Source organism: Bemisia tabaci, chromosome 8, assembly GCF_918797505.1.
Source record: "Bemisia tabaci chromosome 8, PGI_BMITA_v3".
NCBI classification, from domain to species: Eukaryota; Metazoa; Arthropoda; class Insecta; order Hemiptera; family Aleyrodidae; genus Bemisia; species Bemisia tabaci.
In genome coordinates, this window is record NC_092800.1 from 38808969 (window position 1) to 38835234 (window position 26266).

The 26266-nt window shown below is 39.3% G+C and overlaps 1 protein-coding gene across 3 annotated transcripts in view; it reads right to left on the reverse strand.

Annotated features, from left to right (window-relative positions):
* LOC109033822 (lachesin) overlaps positions 1-26266 on the reverse strand; it is a 275516-nt gene that overhangs the window by 17505 nt on the left and 231745 nt on the right. For 2 of the 3 annotated variants that reach the window (XM_072303577.1, XM_072303578.1), the window contains exons 8-9: positions 21322-21387; positions 11612-11770 (exon numbers count right to left, since the gene is read on the reverse strand). In XM_072303577.1, the coding sequence (XP_072159678.1) occupies positions 11612-11770; positions 21322-21387 (225 nt within the window). The remainder of the gene's footprint in view (positions 1-11611; positions 11771-21321; positions 21388-26266) is intronic. The other variant, XM_072303579.1, reaches the window with a different exon arrangement.

Consider the following 26266-nt stretch of genomic DNA (forward strand, 5'->3'; position numbering starts at 1 on the left):
CGGAACTTCCAGCTTTTAAGCCCGGAACGTACGGTTTATCTATACAGCCCGTAACTTTTTTTTTCAGTGCGCCTCGCCACTGGCTCATAGTAATCTCCAGTTTGATTGGGTTGGCAGTGCACTGGCCTTTGCGGCAGAAGTAAGTAAGCTATCGCGACGGCATTTGCAAACAAACACGAACCGCGGCCGTAATCGGAGAGACGATCGCCTCTGCGGAGAGAACGATTCAGCACGCACGCCCCAGTTTTGTAAGCCAATCCAGACTTATGAGAAAGTGTCACTCGGCGGTGTAAGGAAAAGTCTGCGGGCACAACGACGTAACATCAGTAACAATTATCGTTGCTCCTCTGGCGTAAAGGCGTATCTCGTTTCCCGCATGAGCCCCAGAAAGCATGGATTTATATGTAAAATAGGGCTCACGTGGGAATCGAGATACACCCTTACGACAGAGAGGCGACTTTATTACTGTGAGGTAGGGCCAGTGCGGGCTGGAAATACTGAGGCCTCGAGGAAGAATCTGAGCACGATTTACGAGGGACTAGACTCGGAGTTTGATTAGTGGAAATGGATAACTGTATAGTCATATTCCAGATTTTAGAATGATCCAAGTTTTTTCTCCCTCTTTCTTTTCTTTTAACATTATGTGATAAAGTTTTAAATTCTCCAATTTAAACAGTGTAAATGCGCATTTTTGTCAAAATTCGTTCTAAAGATCTACCGGGCTAATTTTTATCATGTGCGGATCCAGGATGGGGGGGAGTAGGGGGCGTGCACCCTCCCGTTCGCCCCAAATAAGGGGAAAAAAAGGAGGAAAAAGAAAGAAGGAGGGATGAAAGGAGGGGAGGAATGAAGGAATGGAGGAATGAAGAAGGAAGAAAGAAAGACGCTTATATTTGGTCAAATTGTCTACAATGAAATTGCAGATTAGATGCTTTTAAAATTTCGAAAATTTTCTGGGAGGAGCCCCCGGACCTTCCTTTTGCCCCCACGTTCGAAGTGTCTGGATCAGTTTTTTTTCTTATCCTTCTTTTGAGGAGGCCTTACCCAAACAGAGCTTACTGATCTGGATCCACCTATGATTTTCATGATTTTTTCGACGAAGGCAGTCTTAGTTCTAGATGAGCTTACTTCATCTAGATCCACTTAAGGGGACCCGTGAGGCGGGCCTTACTGGGCGCGAGGCGCCCCCTGAGGGTTAGGCCGAGTAACGGCCAAGTCGTTGACCCTCTGGCGTTATTATAACGGCTTTTTGCCTTCACAGACGAAGGTTCCGTTGCCATGACGGGTCACATCTATAAAATTTTTGCGTAGCTCAGCCACAAACCGGCCAGCTAGGGCCCAGCGGAACGTCGAACAATAAATATCCGAAGTCCCTCGTTCGTCACATGAAAAATCAAAATCGGCAATGAAAGAGAATAATGGGCGTTCGCCCGGCCCGGGGCGGACTTATCCATCAAATGTGAGGGCAGAAGAAGAAGAATAGGCAGAACACTACAAATTCCCCGGATGAGCACGGAAAAGTTCGCCGTCTACGTCCGGTCGAGCCAAACTTTCGCGGTTTCCCCGCTGTCGCTCGGCGAGAAAAGTCCGCCTTTTTCGAGGTCGCAATAAACGGGAAGAGTTTTGCCGAGCTAAGGAAGAACGCCGTATGAACATTCGAGAGTTGCCAAATTTCCTTCAGTAAAATGTTTATTTTTTGAGAAAATTTATGAATATTTTTCCTCGGAATTTTCAGGAACTTTAGGTGAAATTGCGAACAATATTATCTAAAAAATTGGAAGAAAAATATTCATAAATTTACCAGGAAATTGGCGTTTCATAAATGGAAATTTGGCAACGTCTGGAGGCTCATACGGCGTTTTTCCTTAGCACAACAGAGTTGACCGGCGGAACGTTGATGTCCTGTCGCAAAAATATCGCGTCCTCCTCGTTTTGAGGATAGGCTCGATATTTGTATTCGTCGGGGGTGGGGGGTGGAAGGAGCTAATACAGAACATCTTTTGTGCGGTTTTATAACGACTCCCATTCAACCCTTTATTTGGATCGTGCTTCTTCGCTTCTTCCTCCGTGATTCCAAAACTGGATGTTGCCTCTTTTCAGGGAATATTTGCTTGTATTTCTTCGAGTTGAGAGTGAGTTTTGTGAATATATCGGCAAAACTCGGCTACTACACTGCGAACGTTTTTGTAGTCCCTTATTTCTGAGACTCGCCCTAGACCTTCAGACGCATACCCGGTATTCTCTACGTTCGTTCCGGTGAAAATACTCCTTCCATTCACCTCTCCTTATTTTGTCTCTTATTTATTTACATGTGTAGCACATTTTTTCAGTTATTTCCCTGAAAAAATGCAAACAAAAAATTCCCCAGAGCACATGACAACATTGGTATGATTTCAATCGCCAATTTCTTGTTGCACGGTTAGTTTTTTTTCTTTTTTTTCAAAGGGTGGGAAATTCTTCACGGACCACAAAAATTTTATTAGTCCCGAGAAATCGTCACCTTCCCGGCAAAGTATCACAAGCGCCACTTTGCCAACTTTTCAAGAGACACAAAAAACTGAATTGCGACCGTAAAAGACGGATGTTTGGCTTGAAACTTGAAATATAGATCCAGCACACCTCCCTGCTTCGAATTTTAATAAAATTTCTTTAAAAAAAACGGGTTTTTCTTTGAAAATTGGCGCTTGTGATATCGGTTTCTCGGGGCACTCTGAGAATCTATTGGCGCTTGTGATACGAAAGCCCATCAAATTTAACGGAGTTTTTTCCATATTTCTTCATTTTTAATCTAAAAAAAAATATTATTTTCGTATGTAAATGCATCTTATTAATTCAAAACTACCCATAACTCAACTTTAATAAAAATAGCGCTTGTGATACTTCGGCCGAAAAGTGACGAATCGCTCCAAGTCATTCCAAAAGTTGTTGATACTAATATCGAAAATCAATCTCAAAGATGAGCGATTATTCCCAACTTGGCGCTTGTGATACTTTTCTCTTACATGGCGCTTGTGATACGAAAGTTCGTCAACTTCAATGGAGTATTTTAAATATTTATTTATATTTAGTCTAAAAAAAATATTATATTCGAAATAACGAGATGTAATTACATGCGAAAATAATTTAGTTTCAAGTCATTCCGAAGACTGCCGTGACGAAAATTGTAAAACAATCAGATAGGTAGGCGGTTGCCGAACTTGGCGCTTGTGATACTTTTCTCCCAAATGGCGCTTGTGATACGAAAGTACATCAACTTTAATCGACTTTTATTCATATTTCTACATATTTGTTGTAAAAAAAATGATTATTTTCGTATGTAAATGCATCTCGTTATTTCGGAACTATTCATAACTCAATTTCGGTAAAAATGGCGCTTGTGATACTTTGCCGGGAAGGTGACGAAATTGACTTGAAAGGGGTGTCTCTTTGCTGCACTCTTTTTTCCAGATTTTAAGATCCAGCTAGGCGACAAGTTAAAGCAATCTACCGCAAAAAGTCAAAATCCACTACTTCCGAAAACACAATTCCTCCCTAACTTTTGGATCATTTCGGTCTTTTTACGAGACTTTTCTAGGTTCTCCCTGCGTGCTCTAGGTTTCCTTCATTGTGACATAATTGTAAAGCTGGACACATAAAGCCTAATTACAACCGTTGTGCTCAGCTCAAAGTCATAAACTTCCTAAAGTTTTAAACGTTTCTGACTTTCCAACGTTTACAGATAAAAATTTAGCAACTTACTTCTGACTTACCAAGAATTTTGAAAAGTAAATTTTCATACAAGTTTTCGAGCACGGCTTACAACACCTGGGCAGAGTGGTAAATTAAGGGAAAAGGGAAATAAGAGATAATCAAGAAAAATATTCCAAAGCTTCTGTGAAAACATTCTTATTAGCCTTTCAAGGATTCCTCGCTTAAAAATCCATCTCGCGAACAAACCTGGCGCTGAATTCGAGATTCGCAGGTACATTGCGCCTGTGAAATCGCAATTTTTTTAATTTTTAAGATACACGAATTACAGATTTTAAACCAAAATTCCCTTACGTTTTCCTGATTTTCACGGAATTCTTGAAATATTTTCCTCGATTATTTTCGGATTTCCCTTCTTCACCGGTCTGGGGCGAACCTCTGTCGGAGGCGGTCGCTTCGCTGCAGGCTCATAGTGGTGGAGCCATTTTTGATAGGCCTAAATCCTTTACTTTTCCTTTCACTAATTTCAGTTCTTCGTCTTCCTATTTTCGCAACCCTGCTTCTCTTCCCGACTTCTGCGCTCTTCATCCTTCCTTCAACCGTCTTTTCCTCCTGGGCATATCTGCGGTCTCCACTAACCGTCAAATGATCTGGACAGTGATGGCAATGCTTAACCTCAAAGGGACGTGATCAACTATTTTTCGAAGATCATCCATCCCGGAACAAAATTTTAGTAGATTATTATCGAACCACCCATTGACCAAGACATTAAACTTTGTTTATTCTCTAGGGAAATGATCATCTAGTGTGTGATCCCGAACTTTTGTAAGTGGCTGTTTATCTGCAAAGCGGAATTAGGCCAATCAACCTACAACAACAACAACAACAACCTTCTTCACCGACCGGTCACCCCGCTTAGATGTTGTAAGTAGTGCTTAAAGCTATCTCAACGCAGTCGTTTTCATGTTAACAAAAAATATATATTTTAAACAAAAAGCCAGCGCGAAAAATGCAAGGTAAAGTTTCTAGTTAAAATTGTTAATTTCAATAATAAAAGCGGCGGAAAAGCAACTATCCGAGACGAGATAAAGAATAAAAATCACCAGGAGGGAGGAAAAAAAAGAAGAAAAAAAAAAGGCCGGGTGCGGGGGAAAATGCGTCGCTTTTCTGAAATGATTAATCAAGGAGATAGGACGGCCGTAGGAGGGGGAAGGGGGCAGGTAGGGCCGTGGACGGTGGAGAAGACGATAACGCCCGGGAAACAGGGGATGCAACCCGCTAAGCGCGTGGGAAAAAGGCGGGAGGGACGCCCCCAGGAGCATTATCGTCGGGAGTAACGGCAGCCCGGTTCTTTGCGTTATATTTACGGGGGCCTCGGTCAAAGTTCACCGCGAGTGTAGTGCTTACGACGAACGCTGCGAGGAAATTTTTCTCAAGTGTGGGGGAGATGTCGGCTTTATTATGCAATTCAATTAGTGTCGAGTGTCAGATTCCAGCTATGATAAGTCCCGAAAATGATCACGTGCACATTGAAAAAAAAGTTCGGTCGTATGTACCTAAGTTCGGTGTTCCATATCATCCGAGCTAATTCGGTTTAAAACTTTTACATTTTTTTGGTCAGCTGACACCGCTCAGCTAATTCGGTTTGTCAAACCGAACTTTCGGTTCGTGTAACCGAACTTGTGCGGTAAAGTGAACTGACGAACTAAGTTTGGTCTTATATGCCGAACGTTCGGTTACACGAATCGAAAGTTCAGTTCGACAAACCGAGTATTTGGAATGATATGGAACAACGAACGTCCGGTTCATGTGACCAAATTTTCTCTCTGTGTTCTGAATTAGACAGAAAAGAACCATATCACATTTATGGGGAGGGAGAAGGGGGCGGTTACTCAAGAGTCGTTTCAAGATTAAGTAGTTGTACATTTTTCCTGTCAAAAATTTAAAGTTGAAAAGAAATGTGAACGCGAAAAATCTGAAATCGCACGTGAAATCTGAATGCGATGAACGGCTTGAAACTTTATCGTTAAAATTTAGTCTTGTATAGGAATAGAACTTAAAACCTCTTCTTTACCGTTCGATCTTGATTAAATTTTGTTTGGTCACAAAAATCGGGCGCTTCGTCCACGAAAACTCAGAATTGGTTGATTCATATGGAATTTTGAACGAACATTTTGCAAAAGAAAAATCGCACAAAAATACCAAACAAGAGTTCCGGCAATTTGAAATTTTCGTCGATAAGAAGAGTGTCAAAATGCCTTCATTTTCACGAATATGCAACACGGACATCCAAAAAGCAAATGCACACATTTCTGTCCAACGGAACTATCTGCATTAAGACATGAGCCCTGAAACGTATAAGAATATATTATGCATAACAAGGCTCACGTCATAATGCACATAGTTCCGTTTGACAGAAATACGTCCAAATACAGTTGTATTTTATCTGTATAGTTGCCCTGAACTAAACCGATACATTTTATGCCAAACGAAGTACGCGTTTCTGCAGATTCATATTGACAACAAAGGACCTCCCTTAAAAGAATGAAATTGTTATGGCCCTTGTTTCGTTACGGCCCTTTGCTTTGCAACTAACCTGCGCAACATTCGGAGGCTGGTAAGGGATGGTGTCTGCAGAGGGCGCCAGGATTGCGGGCGTGGAAGATGCATGGCTGGCGCGGGGATTAGACGGGGGAGTCGCTATCGAGGGCTCCCGTTGGAAATGAAGAAATTGCACCGTAATGCACTTTTAATCCGCGCAACGGCCGGGACTCCGCGCCGCGCGGCGCAGCAACAAACAGGTGCTCTGCAATAGGGCCCGAGTGCAGATAATGCTATTGTTTACGACCAAGAAGCGAGCTTAGGTCTTCCCAGTCGAACTCGAAATGGAGCCGAAAGGATACGGTAAAAGTTGCATCACAGAGAGAGGTGAGCGGATAGAGGAGGAATCTCGTAGTTATGACATTTCTGCCTTTTAGTGCGGTGGATATGATAAAAATCGACTATTTTTTCATTGGAAATTGCCCCTTTCCGGGAGGTCATACTAGATAATAAAATAGTAGTTTTTGCCTGTAGAACCACTTTCAAATTAGTATAGGATCCAAGATGGCGGCCAATCATTTTTTGGAATTTCTATATCTCTTTTGTTAATCGTCCAATTTTTATTTTCCTTTCTTTCGGTAAGAGCTAAATGAGTCCAAATCATGCTTGAATTATCAAGTTTCCTACGTAAAAACTAATTTTCGCAAAATGTTTAAAAAACCAAATTTTTTGAAATATTTAGAGAGAGAAGTGAGCTCCAAATACTGCCATGCTACGAAAGAGAGCTGTCAAGACAAAATGTTCAAAATCGAGATCCTTTCAGAATTCAATTCGTCTAATCCAAATGAGCCGACCTATCACGGAAAAAAGAGATGAGGGTTAAGTCCCAATATGAAATTTCCGAGTGATTGTGGTAGTGCTCCAATAAAATAGGTAACTAACACAAATTTTGCGGTACTACCACAACTTGAATTGTGGTTTTACCAAAATTAATTGGAAACATCCATATAATCTATTGGACTGTGCTATAATTTTAGGGGACAACCTTCAACACTTTTTCTCCGCGGATACAGCAGAAATAAAAAAATCCGTCTTGTTGTAAAAATATGATAAATATGACTGCGAGGAAACAGAGTCTCCCAGTGTTTTCGTGGCAAATTGCCACCCTCATCTACCAATTTCTAACCTTTTATAGAATCGTTCAAAAAAGTGCTCCTTTCTTAGGAAACTCAGGGATTTTGTTTAATTTTGTCCTAAAGGCAAACTTATAGTGATTCCTACACTGAAAGTTTTACCTTGAGGTAAAAACTCGTTTTAACAATACAAAGTTTACACTTTTTACCATTGAAAAGGTAAGGCTAATATTTCGAAGCTCCTTGGTTGAAACTTAGTTCATCACCTTTCATTTTCTGATGCACAGTAATACATCAACTGACTTCAAATTTTCCTACGGCAAAATATTTATTTTTGAAGACAATTTTGAATATTTGTCCTTGAGATTTTCAATAACTTTGGGTAAAATTGCGAACAAAATAATGTAAAAAGTTAAGATGAAAATAATCGTATTTTTACCAAAGGAATTCTTGTTTCATCGAAGGAAATATGACGACGCTTGAAGGTTCATACGGCGTTTTTCCTTAGCATAGCAGAATACTGCCGTGCTAAGCAAGAACGCCATGAATCCATCAAGATTTTCCCGCGTTGTTGGAACTTAACACTTTATAAAATGAAAACTATTTTACCCGTGCAATTCGAATTTTCAGGTCAAGTTCTTGATAGTGCGAAAGAATTCTGTAAAAACATTGTCCGCAGGCACACAAGTTTTTCTGCTATGATGCATCGTTTCCAAAAAAAATTAAAATGGCGTTTACGGCGTGTTTGCATTGCACGGCAGAATAGTAAACAATGAAAAAAACTAATAGTGCTTGAAACTCAACTTTTCTTCAAAAACTGTGTCGGTTTCCTTCTGGTAGACTCAACCCTACCGCGACCCCTGAATCTTCACAGAGGGGTGGATTTCTTCAAACTCGTCGCTTTGAACGAACCGCGAGGCTTTTTTTTTCGTGGGAGAACAAACACGAGTGTCCAGGCCATCCCTTGTCTTGTAAGCTCTCAATCCTCTGAACTCGGTTCACGGCGGGATGTGACAGTAGTTCCCAAACATAGAATCAATTAATCTATCAAACTTAAATCCACCTTTACGAAGAAGCGATGGATGTCAAGGGGTGACGAAACCACCTACAGACCGAAATCGACATTTCGTCGCTCCCCTAACGCGAAGCAGATCTCAATTTCCTTGTGAACTCTGGAAAGCGAGGAGTTGTATAGACAATGGGGATCATTTCAAAGTATAACTACTGCTTTTTCTTACAGGAATAACGAATTCTAGCCGTCTGAGGGGACCATGACGAATAGGGGATGGACTGTGCCCAAGGGGGAGGGGTGGATTACAGGGTGGACGCAGATCTTTTCACGTTCTTTGTCCTCCGTTTTTATGAACGCTCAGGATGCCAAGTCATTGGTAGGAATGGTGAGAAACAATGGTAGAACACACGATATGTGCGGTTGTTCATAGAGAAAGGGACATTTGTCCACAAAAACTCAAAATTAAGTTGTTGATACCTGAGTGTAGTGAAATTTTCTTCGAATATTTGTGCCCCAATAAACCGCCAAAAACCTCAAACGTGGTCGTGATTATGGCGGCTCTGAGTTTCTAGTTCAAAAATTTGGCAGGTTATAAACACACTCTTATGAATGTCGATTAATATCAATCATTAGTGTCTGAAATGCCTTTGCAAAATTACTACTGGGAAAAAGGACAAGAAAAATTTACCGAAAGGTCAGTATTTTCTCCTTGAAATTCTGTAGGCTAAAATATTTCAATTCAATGTCTTTGCCACCGTATTCTACCTTGTTTAGGACCGTCACTCACATTGTGTTTATCAATCAAAGTTAGGTTTTTAGTAGGTTTTTATCTTATCTGTGATCGTCCAGGGGAAAAGTAAAAAAAAAAAAAAAAAAAAAAAAAATTCAAAAAAATCCGCAAAAATTCAAAATAAAATTATTGACTCTACAGCATCACTATTGAAGCATCCTGAGCATTAATGATTGAAAAGTCTGAGTTTTCTAGTATTTACAATATTGTTCAATCCTTACAGGTTAACGAACAAAACTCGCTTTACTGTGAGTATTGTCTCACTGAGATGATGTCCCTTTTCCTGTCGACGGTCCTCAATATCTGCAAATATTTCACACTATTATATAAACTGAATGAATAGCTGAGCTGTTTTAACAGAGGAAGCTTGCTCAGAAAATTAGAGAGCGAGATACAACGCAATGCGTCGGGCTGAGAATGAACTAGCGTCGGCAGCCACTTTGAAACCGCACTATTCGTGTTCTTGAAGCGCAAATATTGCCTACTCGGAAAATGAAGGTGCCCTTAAAACTTTACCGAAGTGAGCTCCTAGTGGAGATCACAAAAAACAATTTTTCCTACTGACTCTTCAATTGCTGCTTGTGTTTTTTAATTCCAAGATGTTTGTAGAGCCTCCTTTTGCGCTTTGATACCGAGGAATTAATTTTTTCAATGTCCGTGGTCTGTGATCTCTTCTCTCATGAACAGTCGCAAGCAGACTTTTATTTGAACACATACTCCAAAATATACAGAATTGATCACGAATTATATTCTTTAGCTGGAATTTCCTAAATTTACGCAAGATAAGATATGAAGACTGAAACTGAATATAAAAATGCATTTTTGGTTTACAGCTTTCTGTGGCTTTAAAAGGTGTAATTTTAAACTTAATTTTGACTGATATTGACCTGAGAGTTTTCATGGCAATATATCGTGTCAATCCTATGTGCACATGTGTGCAATTGAACGAATATTTCGGCAACAATGTCTATATTTCGTATCAGTCCTTAAACTTCCCCAATCAGGTTTATCGAAAATTATTACAGGTATTTACCGGGGGGAACTTATCGGTGGGAACAAAAGAAAACTTATAATAAGTTTCTAATCCCGTGAGGTATTCCCGGAACTTTGAGTCGCTCTGCTGGTTGGATTCGACAGTCCAAGATTTTGAGAAGATTTCCCACGTTATTCTTCCTTATTTTTTCTGTGCGTATGAGATCGGGTTTATGCTGCATTAAAATTTTTTATAGCCTTCGACGCTCTGAGGAAGCCTCTGTAGCGAACCGTATGATAAGTTGAAAAGGTTTAAATGCTCGCCAATTTTAACCTTAATCTGAAAAACTAGTGTCTTTTAAACCAAAATCTTTGCCTCTCCATTATTAGGTATGCATAATGAGGTAGCAGAGCAGAAGAAAGTAACAAAAGAGGAGTAGATGGATGAAAAAGGAGGAAAAAGACGATTGAAAAGAAATTCTTCATCCTTCTCTCTTCTTTATTCCTTCTCTTTTTCTGCTCCCTCTCCATCATCCTCTCATTTTCCCTGTTTCTTCCTTTTCCTCCTTCTCATTATCCTCCTCTTTCCCCTATTCTACTATATGTTCTCTTCCTTGTTCTCATTCCTCGCCCTTTCATCCTTCTTCTCTTTTTCTCGATTTTTAATTCACTCTCATGTGATATATTATAGGAATCCGAAGACCTGAGTCTGTTAGAATAAATTTGAGCAGCTAGAGAGGCAATTCTTGCATTTTGCTTCAATTAAAAATGGGATTGTACTTGGGTTAAGACATTCAAGTTTTTTTCCCCCTTTATTTTTTTAGCTTTGTGGCCATGTTTGTGTTTTTGTCTGGTGTTTTTAACGTTAAAGGAACATTTTACGATTTCATCAGAATCATTGTGCACTTGAAAAAAAAATTAACGAAAAGACAACATCCTCCACGAAAAGTTAGGCACCTCATTTATTTTACTTAAAGATTCAATGGCAGAGTTCGTCTTTCCCCCGACGAAGAAACGTAACTCCATTCCAAGGTTACAACATTGACTCATGCGATTCGATTTTTTTACAAGAGTATATTTGTGAGATTTTTAACCAAAATTTGTCTGATTTTTGCTTAAAATCACAAGAAAACTAAGTGAAATTTTTAGTCAGAAATGCCTAACATTTTCCTTGGGAAAATATAATTTTCGAGGAAAAATTTGGCAACATTGAAATGAATTACGTTCTTTCATGGGGAAAACGACGAATTTAATGTTTTCCCCCTTTTCTCTCTCAGGCTGACCATGCACATTTTATTTTTTTCAAGTATTAATCTTTGAACACGATCTCGAATTGTTGTAATTCTTCGAATGCCTCTTAAATTATTTTTATTTTTTCATGAATACGTAAGCTTTTTTTTTAAACTGCATGCTGAGGTCTTGGAAACGACGAGAAAGCGTTCAGGGAAAAAAGCATGCTAAGATAAAAAGGAGTACCTGAGACAGCATTGGGAATGATATCGTTTGGGCCGGTTGGGCTGGAGGACTTGGGTGAATACTTTTTGGGGTAGCCTGCCGTGGGGACCGTGGGGGAAGTAGGTTTGGTCGCTTCGATCTTGTGGAAGCTCCGTGTTACAGCTCGCGTAAGACTGTTGTCTGAAAACATAACCTCCGATTAGCTGTCAATACATTTCATTAATGGACTTGGGTGCGACGCACCAAGAGTCAGCATTCATGACAGATTTTCTTAATCAAAACGTGATCGTATATGTAAAAAAAATCTTAACCCACGAAAGGAAACTTTTCGACACAGCTATTTGTTGGGAAGAAAACATTCTCTCGCTATTTGTTGGAAGAAAACATTCTCTGGCCATTAAAATCCTTCAAATATCCTCAACATTTCTTAAAAAAATGTGTTTAAATTTTAAAAAATTAGACCGTTTGAGTTTGCAGGTATCCTAAAAAATATTGAAAAACTTGATTCTGAAAAGTTATGGAGTTTTGTTAGGTTTTGTGCATTCTGCCTACACAAAACGCTCTCCTATCTCACTATTTACTTTTTATGTCCTTTTTAAAAAATAATATAAGTTGTATCACATCCCTTCTTAAGTTTCAACCCACTTGTACGTCGATCTTTTAAGGTCCAATACGTCCAATTTCGGACATTTAGTTGCGCATACAGCTTTGCAGCAAAGTAAAAGCACAGAATATGAGAGAAAAAATTGAAGTGCTGGGTAAATCATTAAAGTTGATACGGAACCACCTTAATGTTTACGAAACACACATTATATTTTTCTTCAATACACATTTATTTTTCATCAATATAAATGAGAATAATCCATGCAGAATGTGCGAATATTTCAAAATCATGGGTTGAAAAACGCTGACTCCGCGAGTTAATATACGAGCCTAACTCAGAGCAGAGCTGCAGCGTGACGCGCACTGGCGCCTACAAACCTAACGGGATACTTCACGCATTGCGCAATGCTTGAAGTATCCATTTAGGTTTGTAGGCGCCAATGCGCGTTCAGCGCTGGTCGGCCGCTAGCCGCGCCGCGCCGCAGCGTGCCATGCCACCTCAAGCAACGATTTCACAACAGAGGTGTTGCACAGTATCATACGAAATTGAAGGCGTTTAAACGTATCAAGAATGCCAGGCATCCATTAATATGCGGAGCTTTCCTCGCAAAATAAATCAAGATATTATGGCACAAAAGGAGAGCGGTAGTCCAAAAACTCAGTAAGTCCTAGCATCCGTATTTATTAACGTTCAGCATAATTTTTGAATTTCATTAGAAAAAAAAGTGACTCCATTCAGGCAGAAACATTCTTGAGTATGCTCAAGAAGATTTTATTTTGAATCAAGAATAAAATAGCTGAATAAAAGCGGGTTTCTGCATGATATAAGTGACTTTTCTTTTCATATGAGCATCTTTTCATCTTTTTAAAGCATTATTTTCTTTATTGATTCATAAAGAAATCTTCTCGGCGGTAAATGTGAGTATATATCTGCTTAAATCAAGTCACTTTTCCCCCTAATGAAGTTCAAAAATCATGCTAAACGTTATTGAATACAGATAATAGGACGCTCTTTTTGTCGTCGTCACTCGATTTAATTAACGAGGGAACCTCGTGTTTTTGAAAGATGCCATAAATCATGATACGTTGGGGCACCTTCAATCTCGTATGATACTGTGCAACACCTCCGTGGAGGAATAGTAGCTCAAGGCGCAGCGGCGCGCCGCACATTGGTTCCAGAGCCCGATTTAGGCGGCATTAATTCGAAAAATTGACTTTTAATAAAAATGAAAAATGGCACCACTGGTCGATACTACATACTCTGGAGAGTATCTCGGCCAAATATCATGATGATTGGATGAGTGATAAGAAAATTATAAGCTTCCAAAGGTAAGCGCGCAGGTCGTCTTTCTGCAGTTCATACCAGTTTCCTCGGTTATCACAGTGAAGTGATGTTTATATGTGAGGTTCGTCGCCATTTTCGGCACAAAAGCACAGTTTTCAAAAAGGAATCCTAAAATTGAAGGTAAGTTTAAGGTTTACCATGTTGAAATCATATCTTTAGATTAAGTCTACAGCTTTAGATAAACCCTTAGACATAACGCTATTTTACGTGATTTTCACGTATTTTTCCACATAAATGGCTGAATTTAACTACTTTGTCACCCTCCGACACCTTTTAAACGGCCATTTCTAGTTACTACTAATCCTAGGCATGATGTAGATACAAATATCTTTTGCCAGTTTTTGCCGGTTTTTTAAATACAGCCTTTTAAAGGTCGCCCGCTCGGTTCTCATGAGAATGGATATATCACATTACGGGTTGGTGATACCGTTCTACCTTTCTAGCAATGATATAAAACTATTTTTTTCTTTGATATTCACTTAGAGAGGAGTCTATTCACTTGGTTTTTCAAAACAATCATGGCAAATAAAATTTTTTAGGGGCCGCAAAACACTGATTAGACGTTTAATGTTGGTGCTAAAAATGATCTGATACGCCCTTAGTGGCTGAAAATAACTACTTTGTCACCCTCCGACACCTTTTAAACGGCCATTTCTAGTTACTACTAATCCTAGGCATGATGTAGATACAAATATCTTTTGCCAGTTTTTGCCGGTTTTTTAAATACAGCCTTTTAAAGGTCGCCCGCTCGGTTCTCGTGAGAATTGGATATATCACATTACGGGTTGGTGATACCGTTCTACCTTTCTAGCAATGATATAAAACTATTTTTTTCTTTGATATTCACTTAGAGAGGAGTCTATTCACTTGGTTTTTCAAAACAATCATGGCAAATAAAATTTTTTAGGGGCCGCAAAACACTGATTAGACGTTTAATGTTGGTGCTAAAAATGATCTGATACGCCCTTAGTGGCTGAAAATAACTACTTTGTCACCCTCCGACACCTTTTAAACGGCCATTTCTAGTTACTACTAATCCTAGGCATGATGTAGATACAAATATCTTTTGCCAGTTTTTGCCGGTTTTTTAAATACAGCCTTTTAAAGGTCGCCCGCTCGGTTCTCGTGAGAATTGGATATATCACATTACGGGTTGGTGATACCGTTCTACCTTTCTAGCAATGATATAAAACTATTTTTTTCTTTGATATTCACTTAGAGAGGAGTCTATTCACTTGGTTTTTCAAAACAATCATGGCAAATAAAATTTTTTAGGGGCCGCAAAACACTGATTAGACGTTTAATGTTGGTGCTAAAAATGATCTGATACGCCCTTAGTGGCTGAAAATAACTACTTTGTCACCCTCCGACACCTTTTAAACGGCCATTTCTAGTTACTACTAATCCTAGGCATGATGTAGATACAAATATCTTTTGCCAGTTTTTGCCGGTTTTTTAAATACAGCCTTTTAAAGGTCGCCCGCTCGGTTCTCGTGAGAATTGGATATATCACATTACGGGTTGGTGATACCGTTCTACCTTTCTAGCAATGATATAAAACTATTTTTTTCTTTGATATTCACTTAGAGAGGAGTCTATTCACTTGGTTTTTCAAAACAATCATGGCAAATAAAATTTCAAAAAAAAAAAAAAAAAAAATTGCTAAAACTATCGATTCATAGTAAATTATTGTGTAGTGTTTCCTTTTCGTTGATTATTATATGCCCGGAAGTAAGGGCTTTTCCATTTTATTATTCAGCAAAGACTTCATTTCTTTTTCTTATCATGATTTCTTTGTTCTTTCTTGTTGTTACAGGTTTGAGAGCCTCCAACCAGACATCACAAGTTCAAAACTCCTAATTAATTCAATAAAATAACAAAAACAGTAATAAAATCACAAAAGCTGCGACTTTTACCTACTTTTTTTGGCATACCATTGTCTGAATCTATAAAATGTGATCATTACCCGCAAGAATATTCACCTCCTCTCGTAGCCAGTGAAATTTTTCTTTCAATGTAATTTTTTGTGACTTATTTTGATTGCTAAATGTGTTCATGATGTTAATTATTCATCAAATTTATATGCGATTTAGTTGTTGTACATTTTAATATACATGAATTTTAAAGAGCGACGCCAAAAACGACCGTTTTTTGGCACAATTTGGGCCAGAAGGGATTTTTCTGAAACCGGGCCCAAACGATACCTTATGATACCCTAAAACTCTGGTAAAAATTTTAGCTTGAGTATACGCACGGTTTTTGAGAAATGAGGGGGCAAAGTTGCCAAATCGCCATCATTCTGGACAGCATTTCTACAGCAAAAAGACGGGAAAAATGGACGAAAAAGTTACACCTTTGATGGGTTTCGGCTGTAAATGTTCTCATTGGGCCCCCAAGCATTTAACTGTGTTCAGTTTCAAAAATTTTGGTCGCACAGTGGTCCAAAATGGGGAGAAATCGTCGACAAATCAGGATTCTTTGTCAAATTTTTAGAAATGGAAGTAAAATTGTCGGTCTGCTGCAGTTTTCATGGCTAACAATGTTCTTATCGGTCATCAATGCATGAAATTGTGTTCAGCTTCACAAATTTACATCGCACAGTGGTCAAAAATGGGGGAATTAGTGGACAAATTAAGATCCTCTGTCAAACTTTTTAAAAATGAAGTGAAACTGTTGGTCCCCAGTAGACTTTAGATCCCGGAAAAATTCTTTAAATTCTTTTTTTGACTATTTAAATCTTTTTTTAATTTTTTCTCTCCATTTTTCCTTCTTTTTTTTAAATTTCTGAAAGTTTGCATATTTTATTGAGATAATGCTACAAAGTCTATTCTATAACAACGTTCTATAAACAATACGGTCTGACATGTAGTAATAATTAAAAAAATTAAAAACATGAATTTTTCCGGGATCTAAACTCTACTGGGGACCAACAGTTTCACTTCATTTTTAAAAAGTTTGACAGAGGATCTTAATTTGTCCACTAATTCCCCCATTTTTGACCACTGTGCGATGTAAATTTGTGAAGCTGAACACAATTTCATGCATTGATGACCGATAAGAACATTGTTAGCCATGAAAACTGCAGCAGACCGACAATTTTACTTCCATTTCTAAAAATTTGACAAAGAATCCTGATTTGTCGACGATTTCTCCCCATTTTGGACCACTGTGCGACCAAAATTTTTGAAACTGAACACAGTTAAATGCTTGGGGGCCCAATGAGAACATTTACAGCCGAAACCCATCAAAGGTGTAACTTTTTCGTCCATTTTTCCCGTCTTTTTGCTGTAGAAATGCTGTCCAGAATGATGGCGATTTGGCAACTTTGCCCCCTCATTTCTCAAAAACCGTGCGTATACTCAAGCTAAAATTTTTACCAGAGTTTTAGGGTATCATAAGGTATCGTTTGGGCCCGGTTTCAGAAAAATCCCTTCTGGCCCAAATTGTGCCATTCTTGGCGTCGCTCTTTGAATATATTTCTTGAATTTCGGACGAAAACTGACTCTTGCTCTTCTTGATTATTCGTAGGTACTTCAAAAAAAAAAAAAAAATACAAAATACATTACAACCTCTTTAATTTAAAAAAACAACGGACCAGTGTCCGACACGTTCAATGCCTTCTCTCCCTGTCCAATAGTAGTATTAGGACGATTTTTACTTTATTTTCATCCTGCCATTTCTTATACCTCAAAATTATGGAAGTAGATTCCGAAAACAGATCGTGTCAATTGCATGCAGGTATACTTCGTTCAGTTACTCAACGTGGCAACCCCCCTCCCTCCCTTCTCAAATAATCATCCAAAAATGAAGAATAGTATAATCGTTGGTCGTTTTGGATGATTAATCATTAAATGAGTCAAATGTATTATAGCTCAAGCTCCAAGCCAAATTGTCAAATAATTATTCCGGTATTTGAGCGTGAATTTGCTATTTTTCGCTAATTTACCATGTTTCAGTTAACGATGGAGTAAAACTAACTTCAGATTCGTGATCAGCGACCCAAAAAACATATAGAAGCATATATTGCATGCCAACAAAAGTGATACTCTAATTAATGCCGCCTAGATCTGGCTCTGGAACCAATGTGCGCCGTCACGAAGTTATCGTTCAAAGGAAAAATCTGAGAACCTTTAGCGGAGGCAAATCAAAAGGTTTATCCGGTTCAGGTATAACAAGATGGAATTTTCTTGAAAGATTTGAAGTCCTGTTGCACCAAAGAAGTGTAGGTAGTTTTAGTGAAATTGCCCTCATAGAAATGACGCTCCCCCATTTTTATCAAAAATCTCAATTAGGTATATCTTTTTCTCCGCGGTATCGAACAAGCAAACCCTTTCTTTCAAGACATTATACGTTTTCATCCAAAAACGTCGTGAGCAATTGTCGTTTGTATTTACATAAGCGACCAATTAACTTTGGGTATCAATTGGTAAGTGGACCGAAACTCCCCTGCCGAAAAAAACGTGTGGACGTCGACGTAAACTACTAGAAAAAACAGGTGCACGGACAAGAAATCATTGACGGAATGTCTTATAACCTGGCATTTCCTTTTGAGATACACGTATTTTAGCAGATAGATCATTTTGTCAATGACTCATTTAATAATTTTTCAATGTATGAACCAAGGGTATCCTCATGTCCCAGTTCACCGCGTAGTTTCCACTTAAACACGAAACTCATCAAATTTCAGACACCTGCAAATTCTCAGTTGCGCTTGCGATGTTTTCCGCGGAGGGGACCGATCTCAGCTCAAGCCTTTTTGGACCACGTTAAGCAGAAAGGAACCAAGTCACATAAGCTATTGCCTATTTAATTGGGCAATTTAATAGTTTATATGAAAACGGTTGTGCGGATTTTGGTGCAAATATCAGTAAATTTTCTGCATATCATGAACCAAACATATTAACAATTTCGAGGGAATCCGCACAAACGTTCTCTCGTAAAAAAATAAATTGTCCGGTTAAATTTGGCAATAGGTGATTTGACTTGTTTCCTTCCTGCTTAACGTGGATCATTTTAGTAAGCTTTTCCACAGAGAATTCGACATTCCTCTGCCGTAAGGGCATATCTCGATTTCCAAATGACCCTCAGAAAGTATGGATTTACATGTAAAACAGGGCTCATGAGAAAATTGAGGTACGCCCTTACGTCAGAGGGGCGCCGAATCGTCTGGGAAAAGCGGAGTTTCGTGAAAATGGCAACAATGTCAATTGTAAGAGGAAGGCCGGAAGAGTGATCGGCGAAGAGCCGGGACAACTCGTTGGCTCGGATAAATCCAGTTGATGAGGGCACAAAACTCGGTGGCACGACCTAAAAATAATTACTGAAAGTAGGTTCGCCATCAAAAATGAAACAATAGGAGACGGAAGTTGTCATAATAAAGTCTGCTCTTTATCCGCTCGCGCTACTCGGCTCAAGTGTATGTCTCAGAAACGCGGCATTTGCCACGTCGGGCTGAGAAATTAGTGACTCCGGTGACACCGGCATGCCCGCACGCGGCGACAAAATGTAACGATCGAAAGAAACCGGCTCAGAACGAGATGAAACTGAGAAAAGAATACTGCCGTACCAAGGAAAAACGTCGTATGAACCTTCAGACGTTGCCAAATTTTCTTTGATAAAACAAGAATATCCTGGGAAACTTATGAATATTTTCTTCCAACTTTTTGGATAATTTTGTTCGCAATTTCGCCTGAAATTCCTGAAAATTTCGAGGAAGAATATTTATGACTTACCTCAAAAACAAGCATTTTATCGAAGAAAAGGCAACTCTTGAATTTTTATACAGTGTGCTTCCATAGCACGGCAGAATATTCGAAGTTTTTTTGCTTCACGAGTCTCAATGGAGGAAGATGAACGGTTCATTTTGACATCCGACATGTATTCTCTCGAATTGTAATAATGTATTTGTAGTTTATGTAAAGATGCGGTTAAGATAGTTCATGTAAACATTTGAAGAGAAATATGTATCAGAATGCTTAAATTCGTAACTTGTCTAGTTGTCCATTTTTGACAAGAGAGCGCTCTCAGTTAATTAAGCTTAAACCAAATCGTAATTCATTATATATTTCAAAAATATGACTTGATGACTTTCTGCTTGATTCATTAAAAAATAGCATCCCCAGTAAAAATGAAACATAATGATCTACTAAACTAGCTGCAAAAAGATCTTCATGATCATCACGGTAGAGTCGCCGGATTTTCATGCGGTCCTTTGTTGTTTCTATACCTGGAATTTTCATAAAGAACGTACGAATCTACGAATTACGTATAGAAACCCATTATCAATAAAAATTAAATTCTACGGTCCAGTTATCTACCGCGAAAGTGAAAGAATTCCGTTATAACACATCCTGGCTTACTGTTAGAGAACCTCTGAGAACGGATTATAAAGTAAGGATTCTTAGCATCTCCTCGAACCACTCATACTCCATACCACATTCAGAAAAAACTACGTTTCAGCCCTGAAACGTTGCCAAAGTTTCCTCGAAAAAACATTTATCTCTGATAGAATTCATGAATTTTCTTCCTCAAAATTTGTGCGCAAACTATATCGAATTGCTAGGGGAATCCTCTGAAAATTTCAGATTAAAACATTCGCAATTTTTGGGAAAATATCTAATTTTATCAGAGGAAATCGGGTAACGCCCGAATGTTCATACGTCGTTTTTTCTTAGCTCGGTAGTTCCGCTCGACGCTCCGAGGGCGCATCAAAGACAGTGGCGCGGCGTGAATTGCGATATATCGATTGTTATGCCATTCAAACCTATAAAAAAGGATCGATAAACAGGGTGGTCGCAGCGAACACCTTAATAATCGATTCTTCACCATAGCTTTAAATGGCATAAGGATCGATACATCGCAATTCACGCCACGCCACTGATCAAAGAACGAAACAGGAAGACGGAACGAGAGCATAGCGAATAATGAGATTAATTATAAATTATTTCCTTTCAGTTGTTTTCTCTACAAGTGGCTGCTGTGGCAGTGTGGCTTATTCCCGGTATATATAGCCTCGATTTTTTTATGATTTTTTCTTCCCCTTACCGTTTGCACGGTGAAAAAATGAAACAAGTAGATTTAATCATTTTAATTAGGTAAGTGCGGTACCCATTCCGTTTGCGGCCGCCTCTTCCTCAGTTTCTAATCATCTAATCTCCGCGCGGGTTGTCAAGTAGCCCTAGGGCGGCGTAGTGGCCCCACCCCCTCCCCCTTCCTCCTCCCCGTGCATGCTCCGCGCTTTCAAAGTGCCTTGTCGTACCCGGGTCATATCTGGAATACATTTTGCAATTAGAATTTACTATTTCTGGCTTATAAAAGCATCTATCTAATGGCACATATCAATGGGCAAATTCGAAAAATGCGTATCTGCACTGAAAAAAATATCACCCCGAAAATAAGTCTAATTTGATATGGGCATTTGCAACAAACAACCCGAAAACATGTAACTAATCAATGCATCGTTCGGTATATCTGATACAACTAAACATACTCGCAGGATTCCGTATTGCCTATCTAATGAAATGGAGGCTAATCTGTTGAGGCTGCTCCGATCGCCTAGCGGTTTTGTTACAGGTGATTCAGTCCGTTCTTATTACCGCAGATTCGAATTTTGAATTAAGATACAACCGGTCACACATAAATATGTATGTGTGATAGTTTGATTTAATAACACTATTTCTTTCAGCAACGGGTCAAGATCAAACATTTATCAGAATGAATTAACAATTCAAGCTGACACAAGTGCAAAGCACACACCATAAATTGAACAGTCATTGTTACTCACCTTCTTTTCTGACACCGCTCACGATTTCAGTGGCCTTCGGAGACATAGACGAGGGTAAAGGTATCTCTGAAAAATAAAATAGAACACAAACCAATTACTCTGGGTTCAGACATAATTATGTTATAACTTGAATTATACATGGTTTCAGGAAATATTATTTTCGTGGCATTTTCCTGACGAATTTGTCGCTTTCGTTCTCTCAACAGGAAAAATAAAATAGAACACAAATCAATTACTCTGGGTTCAGACATAATTATGTTATAACTTGAATTATACATGGTTTCAGGAAATATTATTTTCGTGGCATTTTCCTGGCGAATTTGTCGCTTTCGTTCTCTCAACAGGAAAAATAAAATAGAACACAAATCAATTACTCTGGGTTCAGACATAATTATGATATAACTTAAATTATACATGGTTTCAGGAAATATTATTTTCGTGGCATTTTCCTGACGAATTTGTCGCTTTCGTTCTCTCAACAGGTCGCTAGCTTACAACGTCAAACAGTTGCATCATTGGCGCCCTCGTTGGGCGAATCTGAGCGTTGACTTTATGACGCAAGTTAATTTCACACAATAGGGAAGAAGATCAGTGCGAGGTTTCTAAAATATATTGTATCTGGCTGAACCGCGTCAAGAAAGGACCAAAAATGACGGCAACATACTTATCCTTCCTTTGATCCCAAAAATAGCCTGCCTTCACAGCGTTTTGGCGCAGTAGTCTTGCTATTAGAAAAGGATTAATAGAGGCTTACGAGAATCGGCTTAGTGGCAATTTTAGAGGACTTTAGTCTGGGCGATTCACTCGTCACCACGTTTCCAAATCGTTCGAAATATCTCGTTTTCTCCAAGTCCAGAGGGTTTTTTGTCTCATTTCACAACTGCGTTTCATCGCCGGCTTCTATCCGAACTCGAGATGCTTGGCTTAACTGAACTTTTCTTAGAGAGCCATCGGATGCATGTGCACTATTAAGTGCCCGTATTGCTGATCTCTCAATTTCAACGCCGCTTCAATCCGCATTCTTCTGTTTCTGGTCTAATTTTATCAGGGTGTCGTCAGAGGTCAGAAAATGAAGATGCTACCATTTCGTTTGGTTTTTATACTTGTGAATCAACATCAGAGCTCAGAAAAATTATTTAAACGAAGAGAGGGCCATAATTAACGCGGTGGTTTAAATTTAACGGACAACTCAGTAGACGATGATTTTTCTTTTTTTCCCTCTGTTTTAACATGCATTTGAATCATTCGGAACATAAATCGCTGATCGTATTCGGACTGTTTCAGTGAGACGCACTACGGCACAAAAGAATGAGTCGGCAGGAGTTTTGATTTAACTGTTCGTAAATTTTCCTCTGTTAAAAATCCATTATAAAACATGTATTTTTAATTGACTGAGAATAATCCATGCAGAATGTGCAAAAATTTCAAAATCATGAGTGGAAAAACGCTGACTCAGCGAGTTAATATTGGAGCCTAACACAGAGCAGAGCGGCGGCGGCGCGGCTTGCAGCGTGCTGCCCGCGCAAAACGCGCACTGGCGCCTACAAACCTAACAGGGATACTTCACGCATTGCGCAATGCGTGAAGTATCCCTGTTAGGTTTGTAGGCGCCAGTGCGTGTGTCACGCTGGTCGCCCTTTCCCGCCGCGGCGCTTCAAGCAACTATTTCGCAACAGAGGTGTTGCACAGTATCATACGATATTGAAGGCGCTCCAACGTATCAAAAGTAACAGGCATCCTTTAAGAGTACGGAGCTTTCCTCGCAAAATAAATCAAGGTACTTTGGCAAGAAAAGAGAGCGGTGGTCCAAAAACTCATTAAGGCCTAGGATTCGTATATAATATCTTTTACCATAATTTTTGAAGTTCATTGGAGAGAAAAGTGACTCGATTTAGGCAGAAACATTCTTGAGTATGCTATCAAGAAGATTTTATTTTGAATCAAGAATAAAATAGCTAAATGAAGGAGGGTTTCTGCTTGATGTAAGTGACTTTTCTTTTTATATTATCATCTGTTCTTCTTTAAACAAGCGTCATTTTCTTTTTTTTCATAGGTAAATCTTCAGGGCTGTAAATTTGAGCATAAATCTGCTTGAATCAAGTCACTTTTCCCTCTAATGAAGCTCAAAAATCATGATAAAGTTGATTGAATACAGATACTAAGACTTATTCAGTTTTTCGACTACGGCTCTCTTTGTATTGTCGTTGCTTGATTTAATACGCGAGGGAACTTCGTGCTTTTGAAAGATGCTATAAATCATGATACGTTGGAGTGCCTTCAATCTCGTATGATACTGTGCAACACCTCCGTGGAGGAATAGTAGCTCAAAGCGCAGCTGGCACTACGGCACAAAAGAATGAGTCGGCAGGAGTTTTGATTTAACTGTTCGTAAATTTCCCTCTGTTAAAAATCCATTATAAAACATGTATTTTTAAGGAGAGTTATGCATATTTTCCCTTAAAATTTTCGGAGATTTCAGATTAAATTGCGAAGAAAATCGTCTAAAACGTCGAAAACTTCTCTAATAAATTCGTATTATATCATAGGAAACTTGGCAACGTCTAAAGGCTTATACAGCGTTTTTCCTTCGCACCGCAGAGTAGAGTCCCTTTATACTGAGAGTCAAGACAATGTGAATCCATTTCTGATTGGTCTCCGTATTTTAGGCCTTAACAGTGTCACAAACGGGAATGAAGATTACATTTTCACCGATTGCAAAGATTATAATCTGAAATGGACCAGGGAATTATGAGTTCGGCAAGGAACAAACGGAATGAGAGAAGGAACGGAGAAAGGAATTTGAGAATGGGCCGATCAAAGATTACGAAAAACGTTCAATTTCTGGAATCTTTATTCCCGTTCGTGACTCCATGAGGGGGTGTTGTCTTGACTCTCAGTATACAGGGACTCTACCGCAGAGTAGGATCAACCCATTTTCTCTTTGTCTATCACTTTGCTTCAATATAATCAGCCCGCAGGCAAAAAAACTCGAGACGCTGGATGGACAAAGGGATGGCAATATTGCGCGGTGATTAATATTTTTCCTCGGGAAACTAATGAAAAAGAACGAGTACCCTCGTCCATGATGTAACGTTTCCAATGCGTAAGAGTAAACAGGTTCGGTAAACTTTGGCCCTTCCGCCCTCGCAACCCTTCGATCCGCGGCGTGAGCCTCAAGCCTCGCCACAGCACGTCCTTCGATGAAATAAAAATTGCGTTCCCCAAACGGAAAAAGAAACGCCATAGCAGCCGATTGCCAATCATGTTGCCAACTCGTTTTAATCTTGAGATACGGCCCACTCAAGAATGGAGATGTTGCATGTTTGAGGAATTTGCGATTTGACTAATATTTCTTCTGTAAAGTTCGCGAGGAACACGATGGTGCCACTGGTTTTCTCTGAATTCAACTCCCAAGCTCAAAAAAACTCTCAAAGTGAGGCCAAAATGGAGGGGATATCCCACGCTATCCTGAAAGTCCATCTCTACATCAAGACAAACTCTCCATGCAAAGATAGGGAGAAAATACATTGACAGGGCTGTCACTTTATTTGGAGACTCTAAAACTGAAAACACGGCATCACTGCTAATGTATATGCTCCCTATCTTCGCATGGAGAGATTGTGTTGATGTAGAGGTGGACTCTCAGGGTAGGGTGGGATTCCCCTCCATTTTGGCCTCAAATTGAGAGCTTTTTTTGAGCTTGGGAGTTGATTTCAGAAAACAAACCAGTAGCACCATCGTGTTTCTCGCGAACTTTTACGTAAGAATTAAATCAACAGTCAAATCGAAAATTCCTCACACATGCAACATCTCCATTTCTGGCTTTGTTTTCCCCATGAAATTGTGTGGACCCAGCACCATTTCTCCACCTTTCTACATACAGTTCGGGCTATTTCTTATTGCTTTTTCTCGCTTATCGAAAAATATAGTCCAGACCATTCACGACGACCCTCAGAAATCAAACCAAGACAAACTAGCGGCCCGCCAAACGTGGCACGGGTGTCGGACGCGTTAAACTCGACCGAGAAAAAAAACGCACGTCTATCGAATCGCGAGAGCGCGGAAAAAAAGGTAAAAATGTTTCACGGGAAGGAGGGCGCGGATAATGAATAAACAAACCTGGGGAGCAGGATGCATATTTTTTGCCGTCGGCGCGGCCCCGCGACCCTCCCCCGCCCCCTGGTCGCCACCCCCCTGGTTGGACGACACGGAATCGGGGATTTTTACCCCCGCCGTGATTTACGGTGTTTTAACGAGTCGAAGCTCGGGAAATGGATTATTCGATTATGAACTGCATGCCGACCCCATGTCGAATATGAGCGGCGGATTTTTGATTTACGATTGTCGCTCCTCAAAGTCCCCGTTGCCAAAACACGGAAACGTGAATTATGCACTTTAAAAACAACTTAACTGCAGAAATATGAAATATTCGTTTTATTCGGTGGCTTTTTATTTAAGATTGTCGCTGCTCAAAGTTATCGTTGCCAAAACCCGGAAACTGCAATGGAAAAAAACACATTGGATCTAGAGTCCAGACTCTTGAAAACATTGACAAGAAAAAGGACTCATGATTCAATCAGATTTAAGCTTGAATCAAGAACCAAGCCTCTTAATTTGAGCGGATTTCCTTTTGATTTAAGCTTAAATCTGATTGAATCAAGAGTATTTTTTCTTGTCGATGTTTTCAAGAGTCTGGACTCTAGATCCAATGTGTTTTTTTTCCCAGTATATTTAAGATTGTCGCTGCTCAAAGTTATCGTTGCCAAAACACGGGAACTGATTGTATTGTGCGCTTTAAAAACAACTTAACCGCAGAAATATGAAATAGTCGTTTATTCGGTGGCTTTTTATTTAAGATTGTCGCTGCTCAAAGCTATCGTTGCCAAACCCCGGAAACTGATTGTATTGTACACTCTAAAAAAATGTATCTGCAAATATATGAAAT